The 20,224-nt window shown below is 37.2% G+C and overlaps 1 protein-coding gene across 1 annotated transcript in view; it reads right to left on the bottom strand.

Annotated features, from left to right (window-relative positions):
- The window catches only part of vps35 (VPS35 retromer complex component), an 89,704-nt gene that overhangs the window by 2,462 nt on the left and 67,018 nt on the right, over positions 1 to 20,224 (bottom strand). The window contains exons 9-15 of the mRNA XM_039763140.1: positions 17,499 to 17,595; positions 16,579 to 16,727; positions 12,760 to 12,967; positions 12,034 to 12,189; positions 3,500 to 3,622; positions 2,311 to 2,490; positions 1,021 to 1,260 (exon numbers count right to left, since the gene is read on the bottom strand). Of these exons, the coding sequence (XP_039619074.1) occupies positions 1,021 to 1,260; positions 2,311 to 2,490; positions 3,500 to 3,622; positions 12,034 to 12,189; positions 12,760 to 12,967; positions 16,579 to 16,727; positions 17,499 to 17,595 (1,153 nt within the window). The remainder of the gene's footprint in view (positions 1 to 1,020; positions 1,261 to 2,310; positions 2,491 to 3,499; positions 3,623 to 12,033; positions 12,190 to 12,759; positions 12,968 to 16,578; positions 16,728 to 17,498; positions 17,596 to 20,224) is intronic.

The raw sequence follows: 20,224 nt of genomic DNA, 5'->3' as shown, positions 1-20,224 counted from the left end.
ATACTGCCATCCCCCATGCGGTTTTCTTTAGCAAGGTAATGACTTTGATATTGTTATAAAGTTCCCTTTGAAAAAGAGAGCAATACTGATCCGGAAAAACATTGTCCTGCGCTAAGGGAGTCTATATACTCTTAAACAGAGGGACACCGACATTTATAAATAAATATGACATCAAAATCTGGAAAGACAGACAGACAGTCTCTCTCTCTCTCTATATTATATATATATATATATATATATATATATATATATATATATATATATATATATATATATATATATATATATATATATATATATATATATATATATATATATATATATATATATATATATATATATATAATTCACTAAGGCAAGACAACCATGGAAAGCACGCCAGAAGGTGCGTGGATTCACTGAGCCGCCGAAAAGACAGACACCTATGGCGCACGCAGGAAGGAGCTACGCCCACCAACTCCTGGCAGCTCCGAGCCACGTTTACTGTTCATAAAGGCATGTTTCTCACGGAGGTGAATCGCCATATGCAGCATGTAAAATGGTTTGCGAGGGGTATCTCATGGAATCCTTAAAACAATCCTTTACAACTGAGGTTAAAACACAAGGAAGTAAGCAGTCTTTAAAAACCGAGATTTCGGTTACGACGCTGTGTGTTGGTTCGTTCATTGTTACAATGTTGCTTTTCTTGCTGATTTATTACATTAGATTTTTCAAATGTTCATTTTCTCCCTGTGCTTAAAAATCATTAAAAAACCGGCCTGATTATGCGGCGTATGGTACGCCGTGGGTTGGCTAGTTTTTTAAATTTCTGTAACAGTTTTCACCATCAAACTTAGCTAAACATTTACAACTTCTTTAATTCACATTCTCACCAAAAACAAAGAAAATACACCCCACACAAATGCAAACTTACATTTATCTGCTTCTACTGAAAGAAAAAAAAAAATCTATATTTCTTTTTACCATAACCGTGCGTTTGTAAACAGATGAATGAAACTGAACTTTGCATATTAAATTTACCTCTTCACCATTCTTGTCTGTATTTCGCCCAGACCAGAACAAGTGTGCGCAAATACTAACGGCGCGGCACTGGTCTGGTTTTTTCAGTAGTTTTGAAGCAGCGAGTGCACACTGAGTCCTTAAGGGCTCATGGTTTTCTTCACTAAAGCACTTCATTCTCTCAAAAGTTCCAATTATTAATGTAATTGCAGCGAGCTGAGCCTTTGAATCACTGATTTCATCTTCATACAAAGAGAATGCCTGAAGGAAAAATGAAATACAGATATGAGTGTAAGTAACAATACCTGGAGGGCACAAACATTAATTGAGATTCAGCATGTAAACCTGCTAATCAGACATCTGGCAAAATACTTGTCAACTTTAAATGCAATTTTTGACTACTGTACTGTATAATAAATGGAAAGGCAAATTTCAAATGCACAATGAGTATTTTACAGTGAATATATTCATTGACAGGTACGAACATTTTTGATACTGCTTCTTTCAGATAACTTTTTAAATTATAAAAAGGTTAAGAAAAATGGCAAGATTTAACAGCTTCATTCAATGACTGTTTTGCTTAAAAGAAACTGCAGACTAGAGTTATGGTCATCAGCTGCTGTCTTTTAAACTGTTTTGATGTACCTTATAATTGTACATTTCTCAGGCGTGAAATCTTTGACTGCCATTCACTAACAAGCTTGGTTTTTTTTGCACTCTCTCTTTTCAGAATAACAAAAAGGAAATCAAACTCAAAGAATGGATACTAGTTTTGATTACCAAAGAGGCCATTCTGGTATGGTGCCCCATCTACACACATGTACTGTTTAGAGTGTTTTGATTTATTTATTCTAGTGTCCTTTTCTAATACAGAAAACTTTCTATGGAACACATTTTATTTTTTTACAACAAGGTGCCATTAGGAACATTATTGATCTTGCGTTACAAAATAACATACAGTACATTTCTCAAATATAAGCAAAACACACAGTAGCATCTGCTCACACAGATCCTTATTATTGTCATTCATGAAAAGAACCAGAATCCATGTTTCTTTTCAGACTGCATGTACTGATAATACCACTTTCATTGCATAGTCATGTTAACTTCAGTTACTCCTAATTTTTAAACTGTATACAAAAATGATTGCTTAATAACAACATACATATCATTGCTTAACAACAACATATATATCACACAATTTTTAAACAAAATAAATCTAATCGCTTGGCTATCCGAGTACCTACAGTCACATCACAGGTTCATTATGGCTGCACTCACCTCTCATTTTAGGATTAGCTAAAGTCTTACCTGAGACATAAACTCATATGCTACGGTCTCATGGTTTTCAAAGCCAATCTCGCCAGCTGCCAAAGCTCCCTGCAGAAAGAGCCGGAGTGGTAATTCAGCCAGCTCTGCTTTGATCAGGGCACTAATAGTTTGGTGTGCAAATGAAAATATTTTCTGACACTTCTTCTCCCACTTATCATCCTACAGAAAATTAAAACAAAAAAGGCAAGAGAGCTTCAGATATTTTGGTTTTAATTATTATAGCAGGGATTTACATCTGCACTAATAACAACGTATTAAGATGAATTAGTGATTATAAGAAAATATCAGAAAGCAATAGATTTGTGAAGTAATTAGCATTGCTGTCTTCCTGTTGTCTGGTGGAATTTGCACTGCTTGTGTGGGGCGTTTCATTGGCCATCCCAGTTTTCTTCCTAACCATGTCTTGGGTTAATGATTAGTGAAAGGTTGTGTGCATTCATGAATGAGCCCTGCAGTGGGATGGCACCAAATCCACATCTGGGCCCTGCCCTAAACACTGGGCTGCTGGAAGTTGGTTTAAGAATGTTATGGTAAAAATAGACAAGTTACACAAATGATTTGATAAGTAGGACCATAGAAGGTTGTCACATTTAGGCACCAACTTCTGTAACATGTCCAGAGAGAAGAAGAAAAAATGTAAATGTCTTCTAGCAAACAGATCTGTGCTTCTTAAAAATATCAAATAAACAGAATATAAATATTTTACATCATAGGTACTGTGAGAGGAGGAGAAGGTAGAAATAGCAGACAGCAAGATTCTGAAATGTCTTACTTTTTTTCCCCAGACCACAGCTTTGCTTCAAAGTGCTTATGTACTTTGTTAAATTAATGGTCTTTATGTTTCTGATATTGTTAAAATTCTAAAAATAATTGACTCTAAAAGGATGTACAAGGAAACATCAGGATATTGTTTAAAAAAAGAAAAAAAAGGCCTATGGCAAATAGTCTAAAACTAACAAATATTTCTTGCTTAAGATAACCATCCACCCACCCTGATGCAAATGTTCTGTATATCAAATTACCCAGTATGATTTTTTTTTTTTTAATAAAAGGGAAACTTGGGAAAATTAAGCTAATCAGGTTTTTGCAATTAGGCAAAAAATCAGAAAGAAAGATCCAGACACAGACATTTATCTCAGTTTTATTTAGATGACAGAAAACAACATACCATTTTTGAATTTTCTTTGTATCTGAAAGCCAGCTGATAAGCTGCAAACACCAGTGGTGGTAATGTGTATCGAATCCTCTGATTACCTCCAGCACCAAAGTGTTTTCGTGCAGTATTTAATATCTGGTACAAATACAAGGGATTAGATGGTAAAATGTTAAAAAAGTACATTTTGCATTTTGATCAAAACCATTAAAAAGTCATAAGAAAACTAACCTTTTGTGTCATCAAATGAAGTATTTTTAAAAAATAATACAATGACTATTGTAAACATTTGTGAAACACACCTTTCTTTGTGCAGCAAGTACATGCTACGAGTAAGTATGAGATTTCTTATGTTTATTTAATAAAATAAAAAAATGTTAGCTACATTTATTAATGATGCTAAGATTTGCATTGGGTGTGATGAAGAGGGACTGGATAAGAAACGAATAGATTAGAGGGTCAGATCAGGTTGGACAGTTTGGAGACAAAGCCAGACATGTGAGATTGCGTTGGTTTGGACATGTGCAGAGGAGAGATGCTGGGTAAATTGGGAGACGGATGCTAGAGATGGAGCTGCCAGGCAAAAGGAAAAGAGGAAGGCCTAAGAGAAGGTTTATGGATGTGGTGAGAGAGGACATGCAAGTGGTAGATGTTATAGAGCAAGATGCAGAGGACAGGAAGATATGAAAAAAGATGATCCACTGTGGCAACCCCTAACAGGAGCAGCCGAAAGAAGAAGGGGAATTAATCACCAAAGGGCTTACAATTGTGTCCAATTCCAAATCTTCAAACCAAAGCCTTAAAACTTGATGGAACCTGCAAATTTGCACTCTGTTGCGGTTTTCATAAAGCATGTTTTCTGCCTGCTGGAGGCAAGTTTATAACACTAAACTTTGACAGTATCTTTTATGAAATACCAGTTCATTTCTCCACTTACAATAATTTAAAGGGTAAGTTTGGCATTTTTCAAGTCAGTTATTACCAACTTCTTATTAAAATAGTGGCATAATTAGTTACACAATTAAATTTGTTCCACAAAACTGATAAATTTTAAAAAATACCATAATAAATTATAAAAAATAAAAACTAGCCTAAAACTTCTAGAATATGTTCATTTTGAAGAAGGTTTTGATTTAAACAAAACATGCCTTCCACATTTGAGGCATGTTTGCAACAACAAAAGTGAACTGGGAAAAAACACCACTGATTCCTGGTATATTTTTCTTGAGGTAAGGAGATGTTCCTTACTCTGCTTTCTGTAAGCAGTTAGCACTTCCATTCAATTTCACCAAGATATACCCTGCTTATTATTCTACTTTTGCTTCTGCAATTCTGTCTCTTTGACAGTTATGTTCTGCCATGTCTTGATATAACAGACAGATGCAAGCTCAAATCATAGGGCCTTTTTTTTTCTAAATGGCACCACTTTTCACCAATTATATTTTGTTTTATTTTACATACCTTAAAGAGCAAGATTCACGCCAAATGGCAGTGTAGCACAAAATACCACAAGTTTCATTGTTCTTTATATACACAAAAATAAAAATGAATACATTGCAGCTTTTTGCTCCAGTACAACCTCTTAATTCCAAGCCAATTATTGCTAAATTATTACTCAAACACCACACTTTTGTGCTTCACTTCAGTTAATTCTCTTATTAAGATCCTGAACCTTTAACTGCTTCTTTTAGTAAAAAAACCCCTGCATTTTCTGTTAGTAATGCATCTCATTATTAATTGGCAATTGTAAAGGAACTAGCAGCTCACTGTTCAATTTGATCCTATGTATACCTGTATGTGTTCATCAAGTATCCAGAATTTTGTTTTAGAATATTTGCAAAGGAATAGAGATAAAAGAGAGAAAACTATGAATTGCAATTCTGCTTCAGTCCATTATTCATGTGGATTATATTCCCAGAAAAGAATCATCATCTATACAAGAATGATCTTGTGTGGCAGAATGAAAGCCACTGAATTAAGCAATTTCTTTTATCAGCAAGAATTCACTTTAAATAAATTCAGATGAAACAAAAAAACTGAAGCTAGTGAAGCCCTCCATGTCCAAATTTAAGGATCCTTGCCATGTTTGTTTTCAGTTGCCATTATTTGAAATGTTATTCATGTGCCCTACCAACTGTCCAGTGCTTCACAAGTAGCTACAAGCTGCACAATCTCCTCCCTCTGCCAATCGTCCCTTCTCTCTCTCTCTCCCTTCAATTATATCTCTCTATTTGCTTGTGTTCAATCTGCTCCAAGACCTATTGGTACATTTTCTCACCACTAGTTTTGAAGCCTGACATAAGTGACAGTTTATTGCCTAAACGTTTACAAAAAACGGTAATGAATGGAAGTCACCTCTACATAAAGTACAAACTTCCTCAATATGGGCATGAACTCAAAAACACATTGTGTATGTTTCTCTTGATTGATCCAAAATGTACTTGGTTCAAGAACCTGCTAGTGCAAGTAGACACCTACTTTGCTGTGCCGTATATGGAATCAAAATTGAATAAACTGAGGAAAAGCAGTTATTTAAAGATGCATAAAATCTCAAGACTTCATTCAATATGCAGGGACATTCTCTGATCTCAAGGAGACATTAAATATTTACCTTGACAGAGGTCACTTCAGCTGGTATACTTTGAAATTTTTTCCTTTTATTTGTTTGACAGACATTCTAAATGGCAACATGAATCTCCGGGACAAATTAGTCAAACACCAGAATCGTGAGCATGCAGGCAAGTAAGCTGCTGGCACACCAGCACACTACTGATTTTTTGCAGCAATTTTTTTGGATACTGGTAATTTTGCTCACTGAATTTTTCCCTGAAAATTCATGATGACTGGCTTAGGCTAACTTTTCCCCCAAGCACCACAAAGTGCATTGCAAGGCCAGGGTGACATCACAAAACTGTAGCACTTTTATAACCCACTCAAAAGTAGTTCAGTTTTGCCTTGCCCACTGACTTCAATGCATTTCACAGAGTTTGTGGATATTCCAAACATTGATTGAGCTAGAAGATAAGCGAATTTAGAGGGGTTCACTCAGCACTACAGCTCAATTTGCCTGCTGCTTGAGGAAAGTTAACCACAAGAGTTAAAAAGTCATTTACCTAAAAACGAAAGTAATAGGAAAGGAACTGTGTAAATGTTGCTCTGTAAACACAGAGTGAATACATATGTCCACGGTAATTACAATACAATTAAAATACCCGCATTGCTGCATTATCTGCACATTATAATGGTTTGGATTTTCGAGGACATTCTCCATCATAGTATAAAGCAGCTAGCAATTTTATCTTGAGACCCCAACTATTATTAGTCACAGACCCTGCACAACCAACAACTAACAAAAGGAGATCAATCAATGCCATTTTTGTATCAACTGAAGGGGAAACTTCTGTCTTGCCATCAAAAGGTTATATGGGCTTAGTTTTTTAATACATGATATTTTAAAGTGCTGTTAAAAAGCATATATTAATACAGTCTATTTAATGCATTTAATTGAATTCTAATCACTGCTGTTATTTATTTTTTTTTAATTAGACTCAGTTACAGAAATTTTTATTAAACAAAAATGTGATAACTGATTCTCTGATGAACTTAATTTAAAATGCTCCAAATTTTAAATCAGTTAACCAGATTATCAAATGCACCTGAATGTTACCATATGCATACATTTTCTGTTTTTATTTACTTACTACACCTTCACATAACAAAGCAAATGTCAGGTGCAAATGCCAGGATGTTGCAGCGGAGAGTAAAATATGAAGCTTTAAAAATACTAAACTTATACAATATTAATGAAGAAACAGGTCACCGTAAGTATTATATAATTAATAAGTTTACTTATACATACATAACTTATTTAAATTCACCATTAACACAACTGTAAATTTCTTATTTTTAACACTGATTGCAAGTTTGATTCAATTTGAGATTTAAATAGTTTACACACACACACACATTTGTTTTTAACCCACCCATAAAGCAGTGTGTTTCTTCATGCCAGTCCCAAGCCCAGATAAAGGGGGATGGTTACGTCAGGTAGGGCATCTGGTGTAAAATTTTGCCAAATCAATATGCGGACAACAATACAAATTTCCATACCGGATCAGTCGAGCCTCAGGTTAACAACGACCGCCACCAGTACTGTTAGCCAACAGGATGCTGGCAGAAATTGGGCTACTGTTGGCCGAAGAAGAAGGAGGAGAAAAAGAGGGGGGAGACCTGTTTGGAGGCAGGAGGACAGGAGGAAAGTAAAGAGAGAGTGGAAGTAAGGGTAGGAACTTTGAATGTTGGCAGTATGACTGGTAAGGGGAGAGAGTTAGCAGATACGATGGAGAGAAGGAAGGTTGATATATTGCGCGTGCAATAGACTAAATGGAAGGGGAGTAAGGCCAGGTGGATTGGAGGTGGATTCAAATTATTCTATCATGGTGTGGAAGGGAGGAGAAATAGGGTAGGAGTTATTCTGAAGAAATATTATGTCAAGAGAGTGTTTGAGGTGAAAACAGTGTCAGACAGAGTAATGATTATGAAGCTGGAAATTGGAGGTGTGATGATGAATGTTTGTTAGTGCATATGACCCGCAATTTGGGTGTGCAATGGGTGAGAAAGAAGATTTTTGGAGTGAGTTGGATGAAGTAATGAACAGTGTACCCACGGGACAGAAAGTGGTGATTGGAGTGGATTTCAATGGGCATGTTGGTGAAGAGAACAGTGGGGATGAGGAGGTGATGGGTAGGTATGGTATCAAGGAGAGGAATGAAGAAGGTCAGAGGATAGTGGATTTTGCCAAAAGGATGGACATGGCTGTGAATACGTATTTTAAGAAGAGGGAGGAACATAGGGTTACGTACAAAAGTGGAGGAAGATGCACACAGGTAGATTGCATCCTATGCAGAAGAGTTGATCTGAAGGAGATTGAAGACTGCAAAGTGGTGGCAGAGGAAAGTGTAGTTAAGCAGCATACGATGGTGGTCTGTAGGATGACGGAGATCAAGAACAGGAAGAAAGTGAGGGCAGATCCAAGGATCAAATGGTGGAAGTTGAAAAAGGAAGACTGCAAAGAGTAACCAGACAGCTGGGAAACTACAGCAGATGTAGTAAGGGTGACAGCAAGAAGGGTGCTTGGCGTGACATCCGGAAAGAGGAAGGAGGAAAAGGAAACCTGGTGGTGGAATGAGGACATACAGGAGAGTATACAGAGGAAGAGGATGACAAAGAAGAAGTGGGATAGTCTTAGAGATGCAGAAAGTAGACAAGAGTACAAGGAGATAAGGTGCAGGGTAAAGAGAGAGGTAGAGAAGGCTAAAGAAAAGGCATATGATGAGTTGTATGAGAGGTTGGACACTAAGGAGGGAGAAAAGGAATTGGCTAGACAGAGGGACCGAGCTGGGAAAGATGTGCAGGATAAAGATGGAAACTTACTTACAAGCAAGGAGAGTGTATTGAGCAGATGGAAAGAGTACTTTGAGAGGCTGATGGATGAAGAGAACGAGAGAGAGAAGAAGTTGGATGATGTGGAGATAGTGAACCAAGGAGGAAGTAAGGACAGCTTTGAAGAGGATGAAAAATGGAAAAGCCGTTGGTCCAGATGACATACCTATGGAAGCATGGAGGTGTTTAGGAGAGATGGCAGTGGAGTTTTTAACCAGATTGTTTAATGGAATCTTGGAAAGCGAGGGGATGCCCGAGGAGTGGAGAAGTGTGCTGGTGCAGGACTGCATTAACTACAGGGGAATAAAACTGATGAGCCACAGCATGAAGTTATAGGAAAGAGTAGTGGAAGCTATGTTAAGAAGTGAGGTGATGATTAGGGAGCACCACAGATGCAACGTTTGCTCTGAGGATGTTGATGAAGAAATTTTGAGAAGGCCAGAAGTAGTTGCACTGCATCTTTGTGGACCTGGAGAAAGCATATGACAGGGTGCCTCGAGAGGAGCTGTGGTATTGTATGAGGAAGTTGGGAGTGGCAGAGAAGTACATAAGAGTTGTACAGGATATGTACGAGGGAAGTGTGACTGTGATGAGGTCTGCAGTAGGAGTGACGGATGCATTCAAGTTGGAGGTGGGATTACATAAGGGATCAGCTCTGAGCCCTTTCTTATTTGCAATGGTGATGGACAGGTTGACAGACGAGATTAGACAGGAGTACTCGTGGACTATGATTTTTGCGAATGACACTGATCTGTAACGATAGTAGGGAGCAGGTTGAGGAGATCTTGGAGAGGTGGAGATATGCTCTAGAGAGGAGAAGAATGAAGGTCAGTAGGAACAAGACAGAATATATGTGTGTAAATGAGAGGGAGGTCTGTGAAATGGTGAGGATGCAAGGAGTGGAGTTGGTGAAGGTGAATGAGTTTAAATACTTGGGATCAACAGTACAGAGTAATGGGGATTGTGGAAGAGAGGTGAAAAAGAGAGTGCAGGAAGGGTGGAATGGGTGGAGAAGAGTGTCAGGAGTAATCTGTGACAGATGGGTATCAGCAAGAGTGAAAGAGAAGGTCTATAGGATGGTAATAAGACTAGCTATGTTACAGTGCATCCGGAAAGTATTCACAGTGCATCAATTTTTCCATATTTTGTTATGTTACAGCCTTATTCCAAAATGGATTAAATTCATTTTTTTCCTCAGAATTCTAGACACAACACCCAATAATGACGTGAAAAAAGTTTACTTGAGGTTTTTATTAATTTATTCATTCACAGCCTTTGCTCAATACTTTGTTGATGCACCTTTGGCAGCAATTACAGCCTAAAGTCTTTTTGAATATGATGCCACAAGCTTGGCACACCTATCCTTGGCCAGTTTTGCCAATTCCTCTTTGCAGCACCTCTCAAGCTCCATCAGGTTGGATGGGAAGCATCAGTGCACAGCCATTTTAAGATCTCTCCAGAGACGTTCAATCGGATTCAAGTCTGGGCTCTGGCTAGGCCACTCAAGGACATTCACAGAGATGTCCTAAAGCCACTCCTTTGATATCTTGGCTGTGTGCTTAGGGTCGTTGTCCTGCTGAAAGATGAACCGTCGCCCCAGTCTGAGGTCAAGAGCACTCTGGAGCAGGTTTTCATCCAGGATGTCTCTGTACATTGCAGCAGTCATCTTTCCCTTTATCCTGACTAGTCTCCCAGTTCCTGCCGCTGACAAACATCCCCACAGCATGATGCTGCCACCACCATGCTTCACTGTAGGGATGGTATTGGCCTGGTGATGAGCAGTGCCTGGTTTCCTCCAAACGTGATGCCTGGCATTCACACCAAAGAGTTCAATCTTCGTCTCATCAGACCAGAGAATTTTGTTTCTCGTGGTCTGAGTGTCCTTCAGGTGACTTTTGGCAAACTCCAGGCGGGCTGCCATGCGCCTTTTACTACGGAGTGGCTTCCGTCTGGCCACTCTACCATATAGGCCATACTGGTGGATTGCTGCAGAGATGGTTGTCCTTCTGGAAGGTTCTCCTCTCTCCACAGAGGACTTCTGGAGTTCTGACAGAGTGACCATCGGGTTCTTGGTCACCTCCCTGACTAAGGCCCATCTCCCCGATCGCTCAGTTTAGATGGCCGGCCAGCTCTAGGAAGAGTACTGGTGGTTTCGAACTTCTTCCACTTACGGATGATGGAGGCCACTGTGCTCACTGGGACCTTCAAAAGCAGCAGAAATTTTCTGTAACCTTCCCCAGATTTGCGCCTCGAGACAATCCTATCTCAGAGGTCTACAGACAATTCCTTTGACTTCATGCTTGGTTTGTGCTCTGACATGAACTGTCAACTGTGGGACCTTATATAGACAGGTGTGTGCCTTTCCAAATCATGTCCAATCAATTGAATTTACCACAGGTGGACTCCAATTAAGCTGCAGAAACATCTGAAGGATGATCGGGGGAAACAGGATGCACCTGAGCTCAATTTTGAGCTTCATGGCAAAGGCTGTGAATACTCATGTGCTTTCTCAATTTTTTATTTTTAATAAATTTGCAAAAATCTCAAGTAAACTTTTTTTACGTTGTCATTATGGGGTGTTGTGTGTAGAATTCTGAAGAAAATAATGAATTTAATCCATTTTGGAATAAGGCTATAACATAACAAAATGTGGAAAAAGTGATGCGCTGTGAATACTTTCTGGATGCACTGACCAGAAAGCAGGAGACAGAGCTGGAGGTGGCAGAGTTAAAGATGCTAAGATTTGCATTGGGTGTGACGAGGATGGATTAGAGGGTCAGCTCAAGTTGGATGGTTGGGAGACAAAGTCAGAGAAGCAAGATTGCGTTGGACATGTGCAGAGGAGAGATGCTGGGTATATTGGGAGAAGGATGCTAAGGATAGAGCTCCCAGGGAAGAGGAAAAGAGGAAGGCCTAAGTGAAGGTTTATGGATGTGATGAGAGAGGACATGCAGGTGATGGATGTAACAGAACAAGATGCAGAGGACATAAAGATATGGAAGAAGATGATCCACTGTGGCAACCCCTAACGGGAGCCGAAGAAGACGACACACACATTTGTTTTTCCTGCATTTTCTCACTACACCAACAAAATCATATAAACATACCAAGTACTGGTGGTCAGGGTCTTCAGATCTAAGGAGATGAATAAATCTGCCCACAAGACTTTGTTCCTCTGCAAAATCTTCTGGATCCGGGTCTTCTGCAGGCTGGTCTGGTTGGTCTTGAATCAGTGTTGACACAAGACTTAAAATAGCATCTACCTGAAGTATAAAATTGCATATTAGTAACAGTTAATGTGACATAAATTATGAGCATAGTTAAAGTACTAGGGTGTGGTACTGTGTTAGCCATTATGAATATAGTGAGAAGTCAAGCAAAATGACACATTTTATTGCCGAACTAAAAAGATTACAATATGCAAGCTTTTGAGGCAACTCACTACGAGCATAGTTAAAGACAGACAACTTTCCTTGTCAATTATGACACAATGTTTTCAGCATTTAATTCAGTTATTATCCTGAAAAGAAGACCAACCAACTCTGGGCAATTTCATCCTGACCAATGACAACATTTCTGCCGAAATAACAGGTTTAAAATGAAAGTTCTGTTTTCAACTCTGCAACTTTGCAAACGTCACTCCTTTGAGATATACATTCAGTTTAAAAGAAATTACAAGTGAGGAAAAAAATAAAAAGTCATACTTAAACATTTCAGCTGTTAAAAGATTACAATATGAAACAGCCAGTTTAATGTGCAATGTATCACATACATTCCTTCACTTTAAAACTGCTATCAACCACATAACAAAAGTGTAAAATAAAGGGGCTTACCTGTTCTTGTGCAACCACCTCTGTATTATAATCCAGAGTATTGCTCAGAACATAACAGCTCATACTCTTGCGAGACTCGTAATCAAAGTATTCGAATAGGGGATGGAAGTGTTTCAGTTTCAGCACCGTCAAAATGTTGTTGTACGTGTCCACAGGTATCTTAAGCAACCTTGTCAACTCCTTTGACACTGCACTACTCGTAGCAATGCTAATGAAAATAAATCAAACAAATAACTCCGCAATTAGTTTAATTAGATACATGTACTCCTACAGTATCTTATTAAAAAGATAAAATACAATCCTACGACGCAAATTAGAAAATTACTAAAAAAAAACACTATCTAATATCATAAAATTGTATCTTAAAATAAAGTAGTACACAGACAGATAAAACAAATTTAATGTTCTCAAATAACAGAATAAATTAAAGCTTTGATATGCTCTGGCCTGCCAAGTATAAGTTCCATTGGCATTTATTTTATGTAAACACACAGTAAGAAGCATACACTGACAAAAATTACTTTAGATAGTATGATTCCATACTCCAATTACTGTATTTGTTTCACTATGCTATGTCAATCTTGGCATTGCTTTGGACTATTAGTAATGTTTTAAGCAGACTGTGTTGCCCATCAATGTATGTAAAGGTGCTCAACAGGGCAGAAATTGCCCAGATGCATTTTGCCTGTGTATGATGCACTACTTTGCATCTATCAATCAAATATCAACCTAAGCTGATATTCTGCAGTTCATAATGAATACTAAAAACACTGGAGAACTGTTCCTGATATTAGGCAGTATTAACAAATATGTCTAATGAATTTAAATTAAGTCAATTTAATCATTAACATATTACCTTACAAGCTACAAAATTATCCAATAACTGGGTCAAAAGAAAAGGGTGTTTTGATAAGAAAATGTAAATTCAATAGTTGGTTACTAGCATTTGACAAAACACGTATGTGTGTTTATACACAGTACCTTCAGAAAGGAGAATAAAATTGTTTATTTTATGTATATTTTATAAAAAAAAAAAAAAAACAAAGATCACATTGCCAAGTTTTCAGACTTGTTATGACACTTGAAATTTGGTTTAGTTGCATCCCATTCTAGTGATCATCGTTGACATGTTTCTACATCTTGTTTGGAGGCAACCTGTGGTCAATTCAGATGACTGCACAAAATTAGGAAAGGCTCACACCTATCTATATGACATCCCACAGATGACAATTTGTATCAGAGAGAAAAAACAAACAAAAAATCTATGAGGTCAAAGGAATTGCCTGCAAAGCTTAGGAGACACAGATTGGGTGAAAGACTACAAAAGAAGACTACAAAACTAGCAGTACTGAAGGTTCCTAAGAGCACAGCAGCCTCTAAGTTTTAAATGGAAGAAGTGTAAAGACTAGTCTTCCTCGAGTTGGCTACTCACCCAAACTGCGCAACTGAGGAGAAAGGCCTTAGTAAGAGAGGTGACCAAAGACCCAATGGTCACTCTGGTTGAGTACCAGAGTAGCTGTGTGAAAATGGGAGAAACATCCAGAAAGACAACCAATGGCGCTTTTCCACTGCATAGTACGGCACAGCACGGTTCAGTACAGCTCACCTTGGTTCGGCTCAGTTCATTTCGGTTTGCGTTTGACTGCAGTTTAGTACCGCTTTAGAGGGGGCGGGATTATTCACGATGTCGTTATAGTTGCGCCGCCTCTACTGCCGTGACATCATCGTAAACGCGCCACAAGCGACCTCCTGAAAAACGTTTTCATTCCGCATCGCTCCATCCAGCTCTCGCTTGATCCGCTCCTCGGCTACCAGCGAGGAGCGTCTGTACTTCCTCAATAGACCACGAAACAGCCATTTTTGGTTAAAACAAAATGGTGCGTCCGAGCCTTCGCTGGCTGTGCTAAAAATCTAGCGGGTCTGTTGTGTCTCGTGTCGCAAGTTCAGTGACGCAGTAATGACGATTTTCTCCGGCCAATCAGTGACCAGCAGAGTTTACATGTCAAGTTTTGGTAACGGTTCGGCACGCTTGGAACCTCGGCTGAGGTGGTACTAAAAAAAAAAAGGACCAGGTACTGTTTCCCAGTGGAAAACCCCCCAAAAGTGAGCTGAACTGAACCGTGTCATGCCGTACTATGCAGTGGAAAAGCGCCATTAGACAACGACCTGCACTAAAGCAGAGTGGCCAGATAAAATGAAAGTTAACTTGGAGTTAACAAAATGGCACCAAAAGGACAAAACAAGATTATCTGGTCTGATGACACCAAGATTGAACTGTCTGGCCTTAAATTTAAACTTCACATCTGCAGGAAACCAGGCACTGCTCATCACCTATGCGATACCATTCCAACATTGAAGCACAGTGATGGCAGCATCATGCTGTGGTGATGTCTTTCAGTAGCAGAGACTGGGAGACTACAAGCAGTCAGAGTTGAGGAACACTGACCAAAGTAATGTATGAAAACCTGCTCTAAAGCACACTGGATCTCAGACTGAGCTGAAGCTTTAATTTCCAATTCCAAATTATCCTAAATACAAGGCAAAGATAATTCTGTGAATGAACTTGAGTGGTCCAGCCAGAGTACAGACCTCAACCCAATCAAACATCTCTGGAATGACCTGAAATTAGCTATCCACAGGTGGTCTCTGTACAACTTGACAGAACTTGAGAAGATCTGCAGAGAAAAAAAATGGTAGAAAAATCTCCAAAGCTTGTCGTGTCATACCATAAAACACTACAGGATTCAACTTTAGTCAAAGATGCTTCAGCAAAGTAAACTGTTTGAATTCTTGGGTAAATGTGAGATTTCAGCTATTTATTTTGAAAATATTTGTAAAAATTTCTAAAACCTTGTTTGCACTTTCTTATTCTAGAGTACTGAATGTTGCTTGATGAGGGCCAAATTAATTTAAATTATTTTAGCATAAAGCTGCAACATACCTAAATGTGTAAAAAGTGAAAACTGAATACTTTTTGAAGGCACTGCAAATCCATCTATTATCCTAACCCACTTTTCTAGGGCAAGTTTGTTGGACAGCTGGAGCCGGTCCTTGCAATCAACAAGCCCAAGGACAGAACAACAAATGAACAGGGCCCAGCCCATCACATATACAGTATGTATACATTTATGAATGATAGATTTCAGTTTTTCATTTTTTAATATATTTGTAAACCTTTCTGAAAATATGTTTTCAGTTTGTCATTAAAGGTTATGAAGTGCAGACTGATGAGCATAACCAGCAAATGCATCCATTTAAAATGTAATCTACAACATAAACTGTGTAGAAAATGAAGGGGTCGGAAAGCTTTCCGGATCCACTGCATATATCTATTAATATCACTATATACAAGCGTGGTAGTTATACTTTTTCTTTTGGGGTGTATGTGTGCTGTTGGTATTATATTATTATTGACTGTTTTGCGGAGACAAGAAATTAAGAATTTCATTATACTGTGTACATTATGTACACAACCAATAATAGCAAACTGCAACTGTGTATTCTACGTAGTATGTATTTCAAGAAAAACAATGATGCATTTATTGAACAAAATCTTTTAAAGTGTTGACAAATGGTGTGGTGTAGCGGCTGAGGCAATGAAGCCTCAAACTGCATAATAGAAAAAAGCATTACCATAATTGTATTAGTTTAACAACAGTGCTGAATCAGGGCCATTTTTAATTACACCCACTTAATTTAAACATGTAGAGGTTAAAGATGACTGAAAGGACTTTGAAATATATTAAACAAAATATAAAAAAATACCACAATGAATATTTTACAACAAATATTGCCAACTATATTTCATGCTCAACTTACTGTTCAAGGTTTAGCTTGTTAAAGATTTCTACAGTTGTTTCTAGAACTTTATCCACATAGTCAACCCGATCAGGGTAGCACTTCATGGCCAGATTGATTAGGGACACTTGCAATGAAACCACATCTTCTGAAGGCATGTCCTGTCTCGACTGTAATACATATAGTTTTCAAATAACTTATTTAATGACATTAAGTCAAAGGCATTGTAAATTACATTTTAAAAAAGATTCATTGCTAAAACATTGCATATTTAAATATTTTTAACATTACAAAATAAGAACTTCTCTGCATTCATTATTCCAAAAAAACTAATATTCACTATTCACTGTGCTTAATATGCTTATTTAATTAATACCTTGTTAAAAACAATACTTGATAATACAGTTGTGATTTTCAGCAATTCACACAGCCAAGAAACTGATACCTCGGCAGCTCCACTACAACTTCTCTGGCAGCACTGCAGCAAGTATGTGATAAGCAGATGGTGCACGGACTTTGCAGCATATAGAAGCTGGTTTTGGCATTTTCTAGAACAGAACAACCCAACTTTTTTCCTATGACGCTTGGTCATAAGTATGAATGGCCTCAATTCTGTCGTGTGTTAATTTGTACATGATTGTATATATGTATTTTACACATATACTCTCAATTGAAAAACACAGCTGTAAAACTGCAATACAGAAAACTAAACAGAATTGGTGCAGGGCAAATTGCCGTTTATTTTTAATAATTCCTAATTCCACAAAAACTACATAAAGTAAACCATGTTACTGTTTATTTTATATTATGTACATACAAATAACTAGGACATTGAAAATAGCTAATTTATATCCTGTAGTTAATAGCAATATTCCATTTACTACTTTCCTCATAAAAAAATATAACCATCCATGCAAAAATACTGTAGATTAATGACAAACCTGTATAACAGTAGCAACTTGTTGAGAGAAAATATCAAATAGTTTAATATCAGCTGGAATTCCAGGGCCATCTTCCCGATGGGCAAATAATGCAAGTCTGTATAAGAAAAGGTAGATCACAAAGGTTATGTTTAAATCACCTCACTTTTGAGATTATAAACATACTTAAAGGCAAAAAAAAACAGATTAAACTCAGAATTCAAAAAGCATTATGCACATAGGGGTTAAGCAAGTAAAATATTACATTTAGAAACACCTTTACAAATTCTAAAGATACCTTTCTAATTTCCTAAAACATGCAAATTTAACATAAAAATTGTTTTGAAAGGTAAAACATTAAAGAGGCAACATAATATTTGTATTTTTAAAATGTAATTTAAGTTCAAACATTTTTCTGCTGTATCATACTACTTATTCTTTCCCCTTAATATCATTGGGAATTGCTGTGAATGCATATGCAAAAGAATACCCCGATACTTTAAATTATCATACACCAAGCTGCATCACAGTATGGTATGCTATGCTGACCTGGAAGATATGGGGGGTGGGCATGAAATTTCCACGTTAAGCAATTTTCTATTTAGCTTCCTTTTTTAATTCATCTAACTTAAACAGAAGAACTGCTCACTATTGCAGGTCTGTACATGTATAATTTACAATTTTATCGCCCACAAGAAACAAATATTTTTCATACCCTTAGAATTGATTCTCATAGCTTCTACTTTCGTTTTAGTACACTTATTCACTTCTTAATTTTGAAAATATATTTTAGAATCGAGTCAAACAATGCACTCTCTTTTGGTCTTTAAAATTTGAGGCAAACATTAAGACTAGAACTAAAGGAATATCTGAATACGCAACCCTACAAAAGTCACTACTGTAAAGTTGTCCCTGCTCACAATAGAAATAATTTTTCTATGTGCGCTATCAGCATATGCTCCCAACCTCCCCCTCTCCTCCTCCTCCTCCTGTATAAATTCCTTTGGGAAGATTTTTACTATGAAATGATTACATCTTGCCTGAAGAAGGAGCCTGAGTTGCCTTGAAAGCTTGCATATTGTAATCTTTATAGTTAGCCAATAAAAGGTGTCATTTTGCTTGACTTTTCACTACAGTACTATGAAATGACGTAAAACTGTTTTATAATGAATGGACTCATGAGACATGACATATGTTAATACTTGTAATGTTTTCTAGTTATCTTCAATAGACACAATGTAATTAAAATTTACATATACTATTAAGCTGTGTTTACACTAAGCACGCCTGTGTGTACAAAAGAAAACATAACAGCTATACAGGCTTTAAATACATACACTAAAGACTTAAGAGATATACTGTTTACCACCATTTAGCAAGAACAAACACCTAAAATAGTCAACAAAATAATGCTGCAGCATTTCAGTTGAGAATCTAGTATCTGTAATACCATTATGGTCTGCAATAACAAAGTTACAAAAATTCAGATAGTTTAACCCTTAAACCGTCGGAACTGGCTATATTCAACAACAACAACAACATTTATTTATATAGCACATTTTCATACAAACAGTAGCTCAAAGTGCATTCGGTTCCCAATGCAATTTGCCAGCACACCAGAGCAGAGTATACTCGACGATGTATATTCATTGAATGACTCAACCGGCTATAGTCGTGTCACAGTGCAATTTGCCAGCACGCAGGGGGTGAGTATATTTGGCAACTTGCATTCATTGAACCCCGCAACCGGCTATACTTGCTTCACAGAACAATTTGCCAGCATGACGGTGTTCTCCTACGCATCGAAATGATCTACTCACTGATACTACGCATGCGCAGACCAAAATTACGCAACTTAGCCTTATTACATTAACGCATTTATTATAGTTTACTGCATAGGTATTTATTGTCAACATTTTATAAGTTGTATATTTTGCATGTGTGACTTTTAATCTTGTACAGGCCATTGTATCCATGCATGAGTAATGACCGTCTTGTGAAATTTTTGCATTAGTCTGTGTCTCGTTCGGCCATTAAATGATGCACATATAATAAATTGAGAAATGTTAACGTTTCCATAAATTTGATAGACGACTTCTAAATACAACATGTTAAATGATGACATGGTATAACGTTCGAAGTTTAATGTTAGGACTTACAATAAACTATGGTAGGATACTTCGATAAAGTAGGACAAATCATCAGAACATCGGCACTGATCAGTCAGTGCCATATATTCGTTGAGCAGCTCACGACCACTGCCAGCCCCGGCAGAACTGCAGCACTACTGTCTCTGGGATTCAGCCGCTGAACTAGACGAGCCTGCAATCATCAATGTTTACCTCTGTGTATTTGCGTGCAGCCAGTTCAAGAGCAGCTGGCTCAGTGATTTATTGAATTTAATCAATGGCGTCAGTTGCACCTTGAACATAGAATAATAGATTGTGGCAGTAGTTTTTTTTTTTTTTTTTTATATATATATATATATAAATATATATATATATATATACTATATATATATATATATATATATATATATATACAGTATATATATATATATATATATATATATATATATATATATATATATATATATATAGTTTTACAGTTCATTTGCAGTGTGTAAAATAATTGTGTTGCAGAAATTGTGATGCTCTTTGCATGAAAAAAAAAAATGTTTTCCATTAAAATTTCACATTTTCTTTGTGAATTGTGACTTTTACTTAAAAAATGCAGCTAAAAAGTAT

The sequence above is a fragment of the Polypterus senegalus genome, chromosome 9 (genome assembly GCF_016835505.1).
Source record: "Polypterus senegalus isolate Bchr_013 chromosome 9, ASM1683550v1, whole genome shotgun sequence".
NCBI classification, from domain to species: domain Eukaryota; kingdom Metazoa; phylum Chordata; class Cladistia; order Polypteriformes; family Polypteridae; genus Polypterus; species Polypterus senegalus.
This window is presented reverse-complemented; position numbering and strand designations above follow the sequence as displayed.